The following is a 14,610-nucleotide window of genomic DNA, read 5'->3' on the forward strand; positions in this document are numbered from 1 at the left end:
GTGTCTGGGACAGATTGTGAGCACCCTCTTAGGTAGGGACATATATCAAAAGCTGAATGTTGCTTAAATATGTACCGTAATGGAACTATATGGCATAAGAGATGGGGAAATGTAATGATTATGCCTACGATAACAGTTTTTTTTTAAAATGTTCACATTTGTTTCAAAGGTCAGATGTTATCAAGAAGGAAGTGATCATAACAACATTCACATGAAGTATTGCTCACTATGTAATTCATTTTAAACCAGAAATTAATGTATTTTGTTACATAGTTTGTGAAGGAAAAAAAGGAATATACAACCCCATTTGGTCCAGATAAAGGCAAAAACACCCTTACACTTTTTTCCCGGCTTCCTTATGGACAGATCATTGGATCAACATCCTGTACGGTTAATTCCAGTGAAGGGTTATATGTGTTGGGCTATTCCGTTTCCATGCATAAACTGTATATTTAGATCCAAGAATTGCATCATATCTCATCTTTTTCAAATCCTCTATATGTTCAGCTGCTGAAGAACATACAACCTTCTCATAAATCTATGTACAGAATATGTTCCTCCATTACCAACTTATTTGGTAACTGAATCCTTAAAGGGAATCTGTCAGTGGGATCAACTCCCCTAAGCCGTCAATATGGGCATGTAGGTCATAGGAAGCTGAATAAAAATATACCTTGATATCTGCGATCTGATGTCTTATCCCAGAGAAATCCATGCTTTTCTTATATGTAAATGAGCTGTTTGGATCTATGGGTCCGTCACAGATATACATGAGAATCTGCCTCCAGGGCCTATTTTAAATGAAAGGGGGCATTACCAATGTGAACCATATAGATCAGGAGAGCAGACTGTCAGTCATTACATGTCTCACAATGCTAATGCTCCCTTTCATTTAAAATAGGCTCTGGGGCAAATTCTGTGTCCGGCCCATAGATCCTGATAGCTCATTTACATATTAATAAAAACATAGATTTCTCTGGAATAAGACATCAGATCTCAGATATCAGGGTATCATTTTATTCAGCTTCCTAAGACCTACATGCCCTTGTAGACGGCTTAGGGGGGATGATTCTACTGATAGATTCTTTTTAACTTTGTAGTTCCAGCAAAAGGTGGTGCTGTGTTCTTTGTATGGTTCACAAATAGACTACGCTGTCATCAAATTTTGACAGGAGCAATTCATGTTTACAGCACAGGAGGATATTATATTGCTTTGTGCCATTCTCTTCATTTAAACAACCTTTAGCTGGTAATTGAGTTCTTCCATTACTCAAATGTATTTGTTTAGTTGCTTTTCTTTCTCCACTTCCCCAATGTGTTATTATAACTCATGCCCAAAACCACGGAGCAGAATGAATCAAGTAAGAATATTTTAACTTTTCCACCCGCAATAATATTTTTTTACAAACTGAATTTAAACTAAAAATGTACAGCAACCAACCATAACATTAAAACCATTTAATTTTGGGTGGGTACGAATTGTACCACCAAAACTGCTGTTTCCTGTTGAGGCATTGGCTCCATAAGACCTCTATAATTGTCCTGTGGTATCTGGCTTCCATATGCTAAGAGCAAACACTTTAAATCCCATCTAAGTGATGGCATATCACTCAGACCCGCCATAACTTCATGAATGGGGCTGCGTTACAGTTTCCTACAGAGTGGTTAGCCAGGACACTGCTACAAAGGGAAAAACAGTATTTTATTATTCTGCTGAGAGATTTCACTGTGATTTGGAAATATAAAAGTAGAAATGCGCAAAAGCACAAACACTTGGCCACTCACACGAAGTTAAGGAAAACGTAATTCATAAGAGCAGGCCATCATCTTCCTTTGTGTCATGATCCGTTGCCTTGTGCTCACAAGTCTATTGTAAGAGCCTTCAGTGGTGGTCAGGAATAAGCATGGACACTGATAGGTCTGTGGCTATAATAGTACCATATACAGCTAGCGCCTTCTTTCGTAGCTAGCATGAACTTTTTAGCAATTTGTGCAGTAGTAGTTCTTCTGTAGGATTGGAGAAGGGAGACTAGTCTTTTTTCCTAATTCCAATATACAAGGGGTAACGTTTCTCCTTGCTGACAGCGACATGTTAAGCATGTCAAGGTGAGGAGACTTTTAAGCCCCAATGCTCCTCTGGGAAACATGCAAATTGTCTCTTCAGAGAGGAAGAGAACTAGAACTCTAGTGCCACCTATAGGAAGTAGCAATCCTAAAAGTTAATACCGACCATTTAACCAGCCTTGTGTCATAAGACTTAGGATAATAGCCACAATCTCAATTTGCAGACACTGTGTTTCAGGGTACTGCCCCTCATCAGTGCAAAGTGTTTTGGCTGGTTTGGCTGGGTGAGAAGCGTGTGACCGATATCCAAGGGGTAATGTTTCTCTTTACGGAGAGTGACATGTTAAGCTTATCATGGTGAGTAGACTTTTAAGCCGCAATGCTCCTCTGGGAAATATGCAAATTGTCTCTTCAGAATTCCAACAGAGAATTCCAACAAATGCATTCTCCTAAGAATGGAGATTGTTCACTAGCTGCCTAATATATCCCCCCAATGCCTGGTGCCATTATAATAAGATAATACGTGTTATTTCACTTCACCTATAAGTGATTTTAATGTTATGGCTGATCACTGTCAGCATACAACTGTATAAGGAGCATATGCAGCAAACTCTTTCGAACATAGCATTTGCCTTTCAATAATTTGTGTTACAGTAGCTGTTCTGTAGAGTTGGATCAGAGAGGCTAGCCTTCGCTCCCCATGGTCCTGTGGCTAGCTCATCATTGGACCAGTTTTAGTAGGTACCAACCATTGTATACCACATAGGACCTGACATTTTGGAGATGCTCTGATCCAGCTGTCTAGTGACATGTTTAATCCCTTGAGAAAGTTGCTCTGATCCTTAGACATGCATATTTTTTTCTTATTTCTAACACATGAATTATTTTTAAAATAAAGACTCTAATAAATCCCTCCACTAACTGGTGCCACTGTAATAAAATAATCAATGGTATTTCCCTTAACATCGTAGTGATTTTAATGCTATGGCTGATCACCGTCATCATGCAACTGAATAATGAACAAATAATGTCCATCATAGGAGCCATCATCTCATTCATATTTTTTAAACTAAAGTCAATGAGATGATGGATTTAAATGGCAAATGTCAGAGATGACATCAATTTCTTCTATCTGTTATCTCACTGGTTTTGATAATGACATAAAAATGGCAGAAAAACCAACAACTGTATTGCTGTAAATACTGTTTTAGAATGAATGGGATGATGGACAGAAAAACTAATGTAACTGATGACATCTATTCTCTTTACTTGGGTATTTTTTAAATTCATTATTCGTCCATTATGGAGGAATTAACCCTTATAAGACAATTTATCCTGCCATTCCTCTTTCCATTTTAAGTCTCAAGTCTAAGGGGTAACGTTTCTCCTTGTGGAGAGTGACATACCGACTCTGGCATGCCAAGGTAAGGAGGCTTATTCGCCGTGCAATGCTCCTCTGGAAAATTTAATATGCTTTAATCATGGAGTATACACCACACGTGGCGGTGTGCACTCTGTGCCTGAAGTGCAAATGATAAAAAGTAACTATACTATAGATTAAAATGTGTGTTTCATATAGGTCTCAAACTGAATATGCACCTATATGGAACACCTCCTGATATAATATCAAATAAAAAAATAATTCATTTAAAAGTGAACATGTGTGCATTATTTTATATAATGTAGCATTGAGACGATGACTGGACTGCAGTCTCTAAGTTTCCTCGGTTCTAGACGTCCTTCCTGTTTTTTTCACAACTTTTATACCACAATATCTGTTTTTCTCATCCTCTTGATATCAGTGCATCAGTTTTCACTTCTACGAATCACACAACATTTACAATGCACTCAAACTTCTTCTTTATTTAATTATGAAAAACAATATAAAAACACTTCAGAGTAATAATAGTGGATTTTTATATCAGTGTCCCATCAGGAAATATTTGTGAACTTACCTTTAGCTTGTCTTCCAGCTGGACTCGATGTTCTGTTCTTGTTATTATTGCTGGCTGATTCCGCCTTGTTTTGATTGTTTAATGACGCTTTATTTGGCCTTTTTAAATAAAGCAGAAATGGACAATAAATCTATCAAATATTATTTAATTCACAAACCAAATAAAACACTCCAAGATAATAGCAAGATTTCATAAAAGTAAGCAGTTTGTTGTGTAAATATAATCCTCTAGCAGCAAAAACTAACAAATCCAACACTATTAAAAGTATCTGATCCCAACTATAACTTGAAACAGTAAGTGATAGTTTCCTCTCCTCTCATTTTCATTGGCTCTTTAACCCACTTTTTGGCTCAAACATCCTTTCTTTGCTTTCCAATCTGACTCATATAAAGAATCAAAATTGTTTTGACCTACAATTTAGTTGTACAACATGTTATATATTAGAATAAATAAAGGCGACCCTAAAACGTAAAGGAAAAAAACTCAGTGCCAATGTCACTACAATAACAAGACCTATAGAAAGAGGAATTTCTGTATGCAATTAGATCCGAGAAACATTAATACATACCATTCTTACCAAACAGCAGCAACTTAGTGGTAGGTTATTATGTTTCATCACAAGTTTTACTATGTATAACTGATAAATGTCACTTTTTAGTTTAGGACTAAAACACATACAGTGGTTTATCTGTGAAAACAGCTCTCAATAGCTTTTCTTTCCATGAAGAGCTTGTAATTAAATCTTATATACAGACTAAAATGGATTGTCCACTCCTCTTTATTATTTAAAAAAAATTGCTCATGGTGGTCTTAAAATTAACACAAAAAACAAACAATTACTTACTGATCAAACCACACTTCTACCTCGTTACTGCTGCCCAAATCCCCCACCGGACTTCTAGCTGCAGTGGTCATGTGGCATTCCCTGATGGAAGAGAAAGTCAGGAAACTGGCGGGAGACACGGGCAGCACTACTGAGGAATGACAGGGATCCGGTGGGGGTGTATACAGTACAGACCAAAAGTTTGGACACACCTTCTCATTTAAAGATTTTTCTGTATTTTCATGACTATGAAAATTGTACAGTCACACAGAAGGCATCAAAACTATGAATTAACACATGTGGAATTATATACTTAACAAAAAAAGTGTGAAACAACTGAAAATATGTCTTATATTCTAGGTTCTTCAAAGTAGCCACCTTTTGCATTGATGACTGCTTTGCACACTCTTGGCATTCTCTTGATCCAAAACACAAGGCCAAGTCGACCAGTCATTGGCTACAGCAGAACAAAGTGAAGGTTCTGGAGTAGCTATCTCTTTGTCTCCTGACCTCAATATCATTGAGCCACTCTGGGGAGATCTCAAGTGCGCAGTTCACGCTAGACAGCCCAGGAATTTACAGGAACTGGAGGCTTTTTGCCAAGAAGAATGGGCAGCTTTACCATCTGAGAAATTAAAGAACCTCATCCACAACTACCACAAAAGAGGGGGCAATACACGGTATTAAGAACTGGGGTATGTGATCAGGGTCATTTGAATGTTTTTAGTTGCCATTAAGATTTAAAAAGAGAAAACACAATAGTTTGACAATAAATGGCTTCACCCAACCAATAACCATGGGTGGAGAAAAAGTTTTTTTGTTATCATTCATATTCTCTGAAACAAGGCCAAGAAAGGAAAAATTCTAAATTTGTAAACTTTTGAGCACAACTGTATATATATATATTATTACTAAATGACCACCAATGAATCATATTTAAAATATTCAAACCATTTAACATTGAATTGAAGTAAACTGGAGCTGAGCTGCAGTACTCCAGAACAGCCACTACATGGTGTATGGAGCTGTGGTGTTCTAGGTCTGTACAGAATACTTCCAGGAGCTGCAGGAACTGCTAGCAGATGATTTGTGGGGGTGCAGGGTGTAAGGTGTCAGACACCCAACAATCTGATAGTGATGACCTGTTCTAAGGATAGATTATCAATATGATAGTCCCTGATAATCCCTTTCAGAAGTTTACATTCAAGGTTTACATGAGAAGTCTATGATTTGGAAAATATAAGGACTCTTACCTGCTAATACAAGAATTCATAGGAGCGTGGTATACACTCTCTGTTATCCTCTGATGTAATTGGCTTGCCTCTATAAAATACAACAAATTTTATAATTAAGAGGAGATTAAGTGCATTACCTTGCTATGTAAAATTATACCGTTACGGCATATTGCGGGCAGTACATGCATTTGTTTAATGATCCTGAGCATTTTAGATTGATTATGTGATTGCACTGTTACAAGCAGCACCGTAGGTTAAGAGGGATATCTGGTCATGTATGTGGATCAGGAACGTGGCACTGCAGAGGCTCTGTGCTAGGCTGGACACAAACTAAATACTGTAGTTCTTTGGGACTCTAGAAAATAGTGTGTGTCACATAGAGGCAGTGTGGTATGACCTGTCCATCATCTTTTTGAGGCTAGTCAGGTTTCATCACTTCTAAAGGCAGAGACCCCGTGTATTTTGCCAAATGGTTTCTCACCATTTCCAGGGTTCTGAACATTCAAGGGAATGGTTGCTGACTCAATTAAGTGCAATCTGTGTATACTGTGTTGTGCACTTGACTTGGAGTAAATGAACATAAGTCATGTGCTACCCCCCCTCCTCCAGCAAGTATGACCAGAGACCTATTTTCATTAGGTAATGCATTACTGTATGTATAATAATATAATTGTTATGTTCTGCAACTAAGAACTAAGGAATAGGAGGGAAAAGCTGTCCCTGCACTGAGACTCAGCTTAAACCCTACCCTGGGGTGGGTGCCCTATTCCTAGTGAATAGCCCCACCGACGATCCTGCACTGAACTCAACCGAAGACCTGAAGGAAGGGGAAAGGGTGTCCCTAAAAGATCCAAGGACTAGGAGCAAAAACAGGTGACCTGCTAAAAGAAAGGTTAGTTGCAGAAATGAAGATTAAAGGAAACAAAACTGGTGGAACAAGAAGTCCCAGGATATCAAATGTCCTAAGCACAAAGAACTAACAAGGCAACTTAGCCAGAGCACAAGTGTAACACTGATGTCCAGCAAGGAATGGGAGATAGGTGCTGAGTAATAAAGAGTGAGGAGATTACGTGACCAAGACACCCAGCACCAGAGGAAAAGACTAGGAGCCAGCAAACCACAAAAAGATGGCTGAAAAGTAAAACAACATAGATTCTAACAATAATACTATTATAATACTCAAAAATTTACAGTGTACTTAACTTATTGATTGCAGGGGTCCGACAGCTGATTCCCTCAACAATCCTGAGAACAGGACTGTGGATCCTGAAAGGAGGGCTTTGTAAGCCCCATATGATTGGTGCGCAGGTACCAATGTTCAAACTCTAATCCACCACTTGTATATGGGATTGCCAGAAATTGCCGAGCATTCTAGTTGCCATTGTCTAGCAGTCTAATTAATTTTAAATTGTGGGAATGTCCCTTTAGGGCATAAGGTAAATGTCCCCACAATTATTTTTTTAAAAATTAAGGTTACCTCTGCAAGCTTCAAGTTGACCAGTCAAAACTTTTCGAATCTGAGAAACCCAAAGGTTTTTCAATTCAATAGTTGATGCCTACAAGAAAACAAAAAGATCCTGATTTAAGTTTTTTTGGGTTATCTCATTTTCAAATTAACGGGATAAAGAGCCATAAAAAATATTAATGAATGGAAATATAAATATACTAACTTGATAGGACATGTTTTACTCCCTCTAGAACTGCACAGAGAAGTGAACACAGTTTTCATGCTTACAATTTTTGTAACACTATGAGGAACATGCGAGTAGTTATTTTCACAAACTAAAAATGACTGTCCAAAAATTATATTTAAGTCGGTACCTATAAGTAATGCTTTCTTGTTAATTTTTGGCTCACTGCTTGCTTAGACTCAATGTATACTACATCTGTGGCCACTGTCAGTGTCATCTGTATATACTCAACAGGAATAAGCCTAGACATCCTTCCACCGGGACCATTGTACATTACCATACAGTAGAAGGTCACCAATTTGTGGCTCGCAAGCCCATAATTTGTGGCTCGCGGCTGTCCACAAGTTTGGTGCATTAGCACTATATTAGCAAACAGCTATGGAGAGCAGTTCTCCAGAGGGTGACTTTGGTGAGTAACCCCCCCAGAGAACACCAGACCTGAATGTACATATACTGGCTGGTGGTAGGGGAGGATAAACATGATAAAATGATGATGGGAGCATCCTCCTGCTAGCTAGAGAGATATGACCACGAACATACGGCGGCATAATCGACTCTGTGGTCAGAGGAGGGACATGGTAGGTGGCCCAGGTGCTACTCCAGGTCAGACCCCAGTCACAGTTCTTGACCCACACCGGGGAATGCAGGAACCGGCAGGCACAGGTGGTATGCAGACAGGCGGGTACTGGCAGGCATGGCTGGTATGCAGACAGGCGGGTACTGGCAGGCATGACTTGTATGCAGACTGGCAGATACAGGCAGGTAGGAACGCAGGCTGGACAGGGACCAGTACAGACTGGGATACAGAAACAGAGACGCGGGTGCGGTGGACAAGCAGAGCAGAACCGCAGGCGCGGTGGACAAGCAGAGCAGAGCGAAACCACAGGAGCAGTGGACAAGCAGAGCAGAACGAAACGGCAGGTGAGGTGGACAAGCAGAGCAGAGCAAAACTGCAGGTGCGGTGGACAAGCAGAGCAGAGCGAAACCGCAGGTGCGGTGGACAAGCAGAGCAGAGGGAAACCGCAGGCGCGGTGGACAAGCAGAGCAGAGCGAAACTGCAGGTGCGGTGGACAAGCAGAGCAGAGCGAAACCGCAGGCGCAGTGGACAAGCAGAGCAGAGCGAAACAGCAGGCGCGGTGGACAAGCAGAGCAGAGCGAAACCGCAGGTGCGGTGGACAAGCAAAGCAGAGCGAAACCGCAGGCACGGTGGACAAGCCTGCGCAAGGGGCGCAATAAGTGACAAAAAGAAAGCATTTAAAAAGCTAAAGCAAGACGTTAGTGATGAGGCATTAAATAAATACAGAAAATTAAATAAATTCTGTAAAAAACAAATCAAGGCAGCAAAGATTGAGACAGAGAGACTCATTGCCAGAGAAAGTAAAAATAATCCCCAAATATTCTTTAACTACATAAATAGTAAGAAACTAAAAAATGATAGTGTTGGCCCCTTTAAAAATAGTCTGGGTGAAATGGTGGATGAGGATGAGGAAAAAGCCAATATGCAAAATGATTTTTTTTCAACAGTATTTGCACAAGAAAATCACATGGCAGAAAACATGATTAGTGATAACAAAAATTCTCCATTAAATGTCACTTGCTTAACCGAGCAGGAAATACAGCGGCGTCTAAAAATCAGGGCTGTGGAGTCGGAGTCGGAGTCGTGGAGTCGGAGTTAGTTTTGGTTGGAGTCGGAGTCGGTAGAAATGTACCGACTCCGACTCCAGCTTTAAAAAAAAATTATTAATATTTCATAATTGAACTTTCATATGAATTTTATAAATATTACTCAAATATATATGTTCTATCAAACTATTAACAACAGTGATAAGCAGTTCTGCTGGAGATAGAGACATTTCTTACTTCTTGTGTGTCACTGTTCTCCACTGCCCTTATCTAATCTTATACTTGGTTAACCTCATGCTGCCCCAACTCCCCTACTTACAATGTATGAAACTGAAAGTGAAAATGTGTTGCAAATTCTTAGTAGTAAAGCTCCTCCTCTAGACTAGATGTTTACTAGGTGTGCGTCTTCCAAGCATCTCACAGCTGCTACTCAGAAGAGGAAGACTGTAAGAAGTATTATCCTTTCAACAAACTTTGCATCAGTTAACTGTGAGTACATGAGGAATAACAGTATTACTGACCACTATATCAGTTGTAGGACCTGGCAATAATTTTGTTTAGGAAAAACAATTGTCATTTGGATTGTGAATGCAGAATTAAAAACCTGAGAATGTCAAAGAAGCGTCACATTAAGTCAGCTGTATTTGAACATTTCACCATCACTCAAGATAGAAAACATTATGTCTGTCAGTGTATGACAAATGATCCAGACGAAAACAAATGCTGTGAAGCCAAGATCAGTGCATATTCAGGCAAAGATAAAAATGCTCCAACCAGAGCTTCTAATCTATAGAGACATTTACAGCGCTTTCATCCAGAAGTACTGAAAGCAGTGGATGAGAAAGACTGCATCCAAACCAATGAACAAGTGCCCAGCTCTTCCAGCCAAACAAAGGAGCAGAGAACTTTGCAGCCATCAGTTGCAAGATATTTTGTCAGTGACAAAGTTACTGTGACAATGACAGTAGATACATTTAAAAAACAGATCGTAGAGCTTGTTGTAAAGGATAGTGTGCCTATTTCATTATTTTCACGACCAGCTTTTATGTGTCTGAATAAGGAAATGGCCCGCAAGCTTGGAGTTTCTCTGGAGAGAGAGAGTATTAGAAAATTAGTAATCGAAGAAGCTTTTAAACAAAAGGAAGAACTTAAAAAAACTCTCAAGGGACGCTTTCTGTTTCTTAAAATGGATGCCTGCACACGTCACAGAGTGAACTATTTTGCCATCAATGTCCGATTTGTTTGTGACAAAAATGAAATAGTTACCAAGACATTGGCAGTAAAAGACACCAAAGCTCATCACACCAGTGAGTTTCTCCAGGTCTTGGTGGAAAAGGTTCTGCAAGACTATGAACTTAAAAAAAGAGCAAGTTCTTTCTGTCGTAACTGACAATGCTTCAAATATGATAAGTACTATTAAGCTAATGAATGAGAGTAATGATGGTGACCAGCAGCTAGAAGAACATTCTGGGTCCACAGACACAGACATGTTTGAAATAGAGGAACACAGTATTGTAACTGAGGAGCAAACTGAAGTTGCTTCAGATGAACAGCAACATGATAGTTTAGATGATCTTGTTGAAACTGTGTCAATACGTTCTTTCATTCATCACATGCGCTGTGTTGTGCATACGCTACAGCTGGCTATAAGAGACTATAAGAGACAGTCTGCAAGAAGGACATGCTGCTGCACTGATTGGCAAGGTGAGAAAATTGGCTACTGTTGCCAGAACCCCTAAAGTTGACTCAATTTTGAAGAGACGTGCTGGAAGAGGGGCAATTATTGATCAAGCCACACGATGGGGCAGTACTTACTTAATGATTCAGCGCTTGGTTGAACTGAAAACCTTTCTTGTAGACATGGTTAACCCTCAAATGACGCTAAATGAAAGTCAGTGGAATCAGGTGACTGAGCTGGAAAAATTGCTAGAGCACCCATTTACAGTGATTAAAAAATTACAAGCAGAGGACTTAACTCCAGGTATTTTCTTAAAGGAGTGGAAGAACCTGATGTTTCGCCTGTCCCAAAGAGGAGGGTTAATTGCAAGTGGCATTGCTACATCAATGAAACGGAGAGAGGAGCTACTATTACAAAATAACATTCTTTTGGCAGCTGTTTATGTAGACCCAATGCATCGGATTCTTATAGATGATCAACAGCTAACTAAAGGAAAAGAAGCTCTGTTTGAAATAGCAGTAAGGATGAACAGTCAGGAGGAACAAGAAGAATTTGGTCGTCCTGCCACATCTTCACCCTCATCATCAACTGATGAAGAATTTAATTTCGAAAAATATTTGGATAACAAGGACCGTGCAAAGCCTTCCCGCATAGAAGAAGAGTCATCCGCATCAAAGAACACAGCCAGTACATTTCAGCAGAATTTTTCATGTGCACTAAAAGAAATTGAGAAATTTGACCGTTCATCAAAAATAACAGTGCAACAAGCGATTCCTCTGTATCCTGACATTGTCAGAGATGTTGCCCGAGTGGTTACTGCTTTACCAACAACAGTAAATTTATTGTTACGAATTGGCCATTTATGAAGGAGTCGGAGCCGGAGTCGGAGCCGGAGTCAGAGTCGGAACCTGATAAAATCCAGGAGTCGGAGTCGCAACTGTGGCTTACCGACTCCACAGCCCTGCTAAAAATCACTAAAGTTGACAAATCCCCGGGCCCGGATGGGATACACCCAAGAGTACTGCAGGAATTAAGTAAAGCTATAGATAGACCATTATTTTTAATCTTTAAAGATTCCATAATAACAGGGACTGTACCACAGGACTGGTGTATAGCAAATGTGGTGCCAATATTCAAAAAGGGGACAAAAACCGAACTTGGAAATTATAGGTCAGTAAGCTTAACCTCTACTGTGGGTAAAATCCTGGAGGGTTTCCTAAGAGATGCTATACTAGAGTATCTGAAGAAGAATAACCTCATGACTAGTGTTGAGCATTCCGATACTGAAATATCGGGTATCGGCCGATATTCGCGGTATCGGAATTCCGATACTTAATTCCGATACTTTTAGAATATCGTATACCGGAATCAGAAGTTCTCATAATGCAATGAGCCAGTTTCATTTTATTCAGCCAATGAGGATCCTAAGAAGTGTGGGCACATCCTGTTAGGCATGTAGGCATGATAACTAATGGCATGGCTGTGATTGGCTGCTGAAATGATGTCATGATGCACTATAAAAGCCGCCGCCGCCATTTTGAGCTCACTCTGCTGTGAATTCAGTTAGGGATAGGACGCTGTTGTTCTGAGGGACAGTTTTATCTACCTATTTGCTCTATTCTGCTTTACCCAAGCTACTTTATAAATCGCTGTGCCTTGCAGCGCTAGTGCATAGTTCTCTGTGCTGTTCACCGCTGTCTGCAAGGTCTGTGTGTGTGAGTGCAGCTCACCCTGTAGTGTGTGCTTCAGCCAAGTCTGGTTGTAGTGCGCTCAGTGTGCATTACTGCCTCATACATTGTCCTTTTTTGCTAACTGATAATTTTTCCTGATTTCTCCTATTAGTGTGGTGGTTCCATCCGTATTCAGCTACATTGGTTCCAAACACACTATATAGGAGTAGATAGAGGAGCCTTTCTGCAGCATTTTGCCCTGCAGCCCCAGCCAGATTAGTATTAGCCTATTTTTTGTAGCCTCATCTATTGCATTGTAGGTTACCTTCCTGCATTGTAATAGCTACAAAAAGTTTGTGATACTATCGGTATTACATCTTTGGGCACATCCAGTGTCTTTTCGTGACAAAAAAAAACTAAATAAAGTTCACCAAACACTCCACTTTACAGTTGTGTAGGCCACATTAGCTCATATTAAAATCTAGTCAACACTTTATAAAATTAGTGTTTCTTATACCCGTTAGCAGCTGTTCAGGAATAAGCACACTAAGCCCTTAGTACTTTTCTGCCTATCTTTATCAGTTTACCAAGATGAAGAAGGCAGGGAGTAAGGCATGTGGTCGTGGGCGTGGGCATGGAGTTTCTGCAGGGAGAGGACGTGAGGATTCTGAGCCTGCAGGGAGAGGATGTGGGGATTCTGTGCCTGCTGCAGGCACCAGTGACTCAGCATCCCCCAGTTTTACCAGGGAACAGTCCTTTATGCGCAGCTTTGTAGGAGCTAGCCGTACCCCACTGCTGCGGGAGGACCAAATTGAAGCCATTGTCGGATGGATGGCAGCTAACGCATCGACTTCAATTAGTTCCAGATCCTCTCAGGTCCTGAGCAATGAAGAGCACCCATCTGTCTCTTCACCACCTGCCAAATTGCCCAGGCAGTCAGAGAGCCCTGGACAGGAGCCATCTCTACTTCTGTTCTTTGAATCTCTTGGCTTGGAAAGAGGGGGCCAGCCAAGCAGAATTCGAGAATTTGAAGAAGAGGTAGTATGAAGTGATGCGCAACCGTTTTGTCTCTCTGAATCTGAAGAGGCGGGTGTGCCAGTGCCTATGGTCAGCAGCACACCTCAGTACGCATCTGATGATGAGACTCAAGTTCCACTTTCTGGTGCGTACTGTGCTGTCGAGACTACCCAGGAGAAGCAGTTGTTTGAAGAGGGTGGTGTAGATGATGAGGTCCTTGACCCATCATGGCGTGAGGGACAGGAAGGTGGTGGGAGCAGCTCTGAGGAAGAGATTCCCCGAACGGCCCAAAAAGGAGGGAGAGGGAGGGGGCAGACTTGGTTGCCTGTAGCCTCCACTTTGGCACTCATTAGGAGCATGGCTCTTCCAAAATCAAAAGCGGGCGCTCCCAAGACTTGCAGTGCCTGGTCCTTTTTTGACACAGTTGCAGATGACATTTGCTTTGTCAAATGCAAGCTGTGTAATCAGAAGGTGAAAAGAGGGAAAAGTGTCAGCAACCTCAATACCACAAATATGTGGAAACATGTGCGGACCAAGCACGTGGTGGAGTTACAAAAACACACTGAAGACCTAGGCCAACCTACAGCGCCACCTACCACCTCTTCAGCTCGTGTTGTAGCCTCTTCCTCCAGCTCACACACAGCTGATTCAGCTTCCTCACAGGATCACCATGGAAGAACCTCTGGCACTGTTGTACAGAGACACCGTGTAATTCCACCCACAGCACCACTTTCCCTGTCATCCTCACATTCCCAGGCCAGTCTACAGCCATCATTAGCACAGGCATGGGAGAAAAGGCACCCATACTCGGCAAACCACCCCCGAGCACAGGCTCTGAATGCTGGCATTGCTAA

The 14,610-nt window shown here is 40.9% G+C and overlaps 1 protein-coding gene across 8 annotated transcripts in view; it reads right to left on the reverse strand.

Moving 5' to 3' along the window:
* The window catches only part of LOC141259288 (guanine nucleotide exchange factor DBS-like), a 354,703-nt gene that overhangs the window by 82,940 nt on the left and 257,153 nt on the right, over nucleotides 1-14,610 (reverse strand). For all 8 annotated transcript variants that reach the window (XM_073674992.1, XM_073674991.1, XM_073674998.1 and 5 more), the window contains 3 exons: nucleotides 7,555-7,633; nucleotides 6,096-6,165; nucleotides 4,020-4,117 (listed from right to left, as the gene is read on the reverse strand). In XM_073674992.1, the coding sequence (XP_073531093.1) occupies nucleotides 4,020-4,117; nucleotides 6,096-6,165; nucleotides 7,555-7,633 (247 nt within the window). The remainder of the gene's footprint in view (nucleotides 1-4,019; nucleotides 4,118-6,095; nucleotides 6,166-7,554; nucleotides 7,634-14,610) is intronic.

Source organism: Phyllobates terribilis, unplaced genomic scaffold (assembly GCF_046119375.1).
Source record: "Phyllobates terribilis strain yellow unplaced genomic scaffold, ASM4611937v1 Scaffold_3__8_contigs__length_932513732, whole genome shotgun sequence".
Classification (NCBI taxonomy): Eukaryota; Metazoa; Chordata; class Amphibia; order Anura; family Dendrobatidae; genus Phyllobates; species Phyllobates terribilis.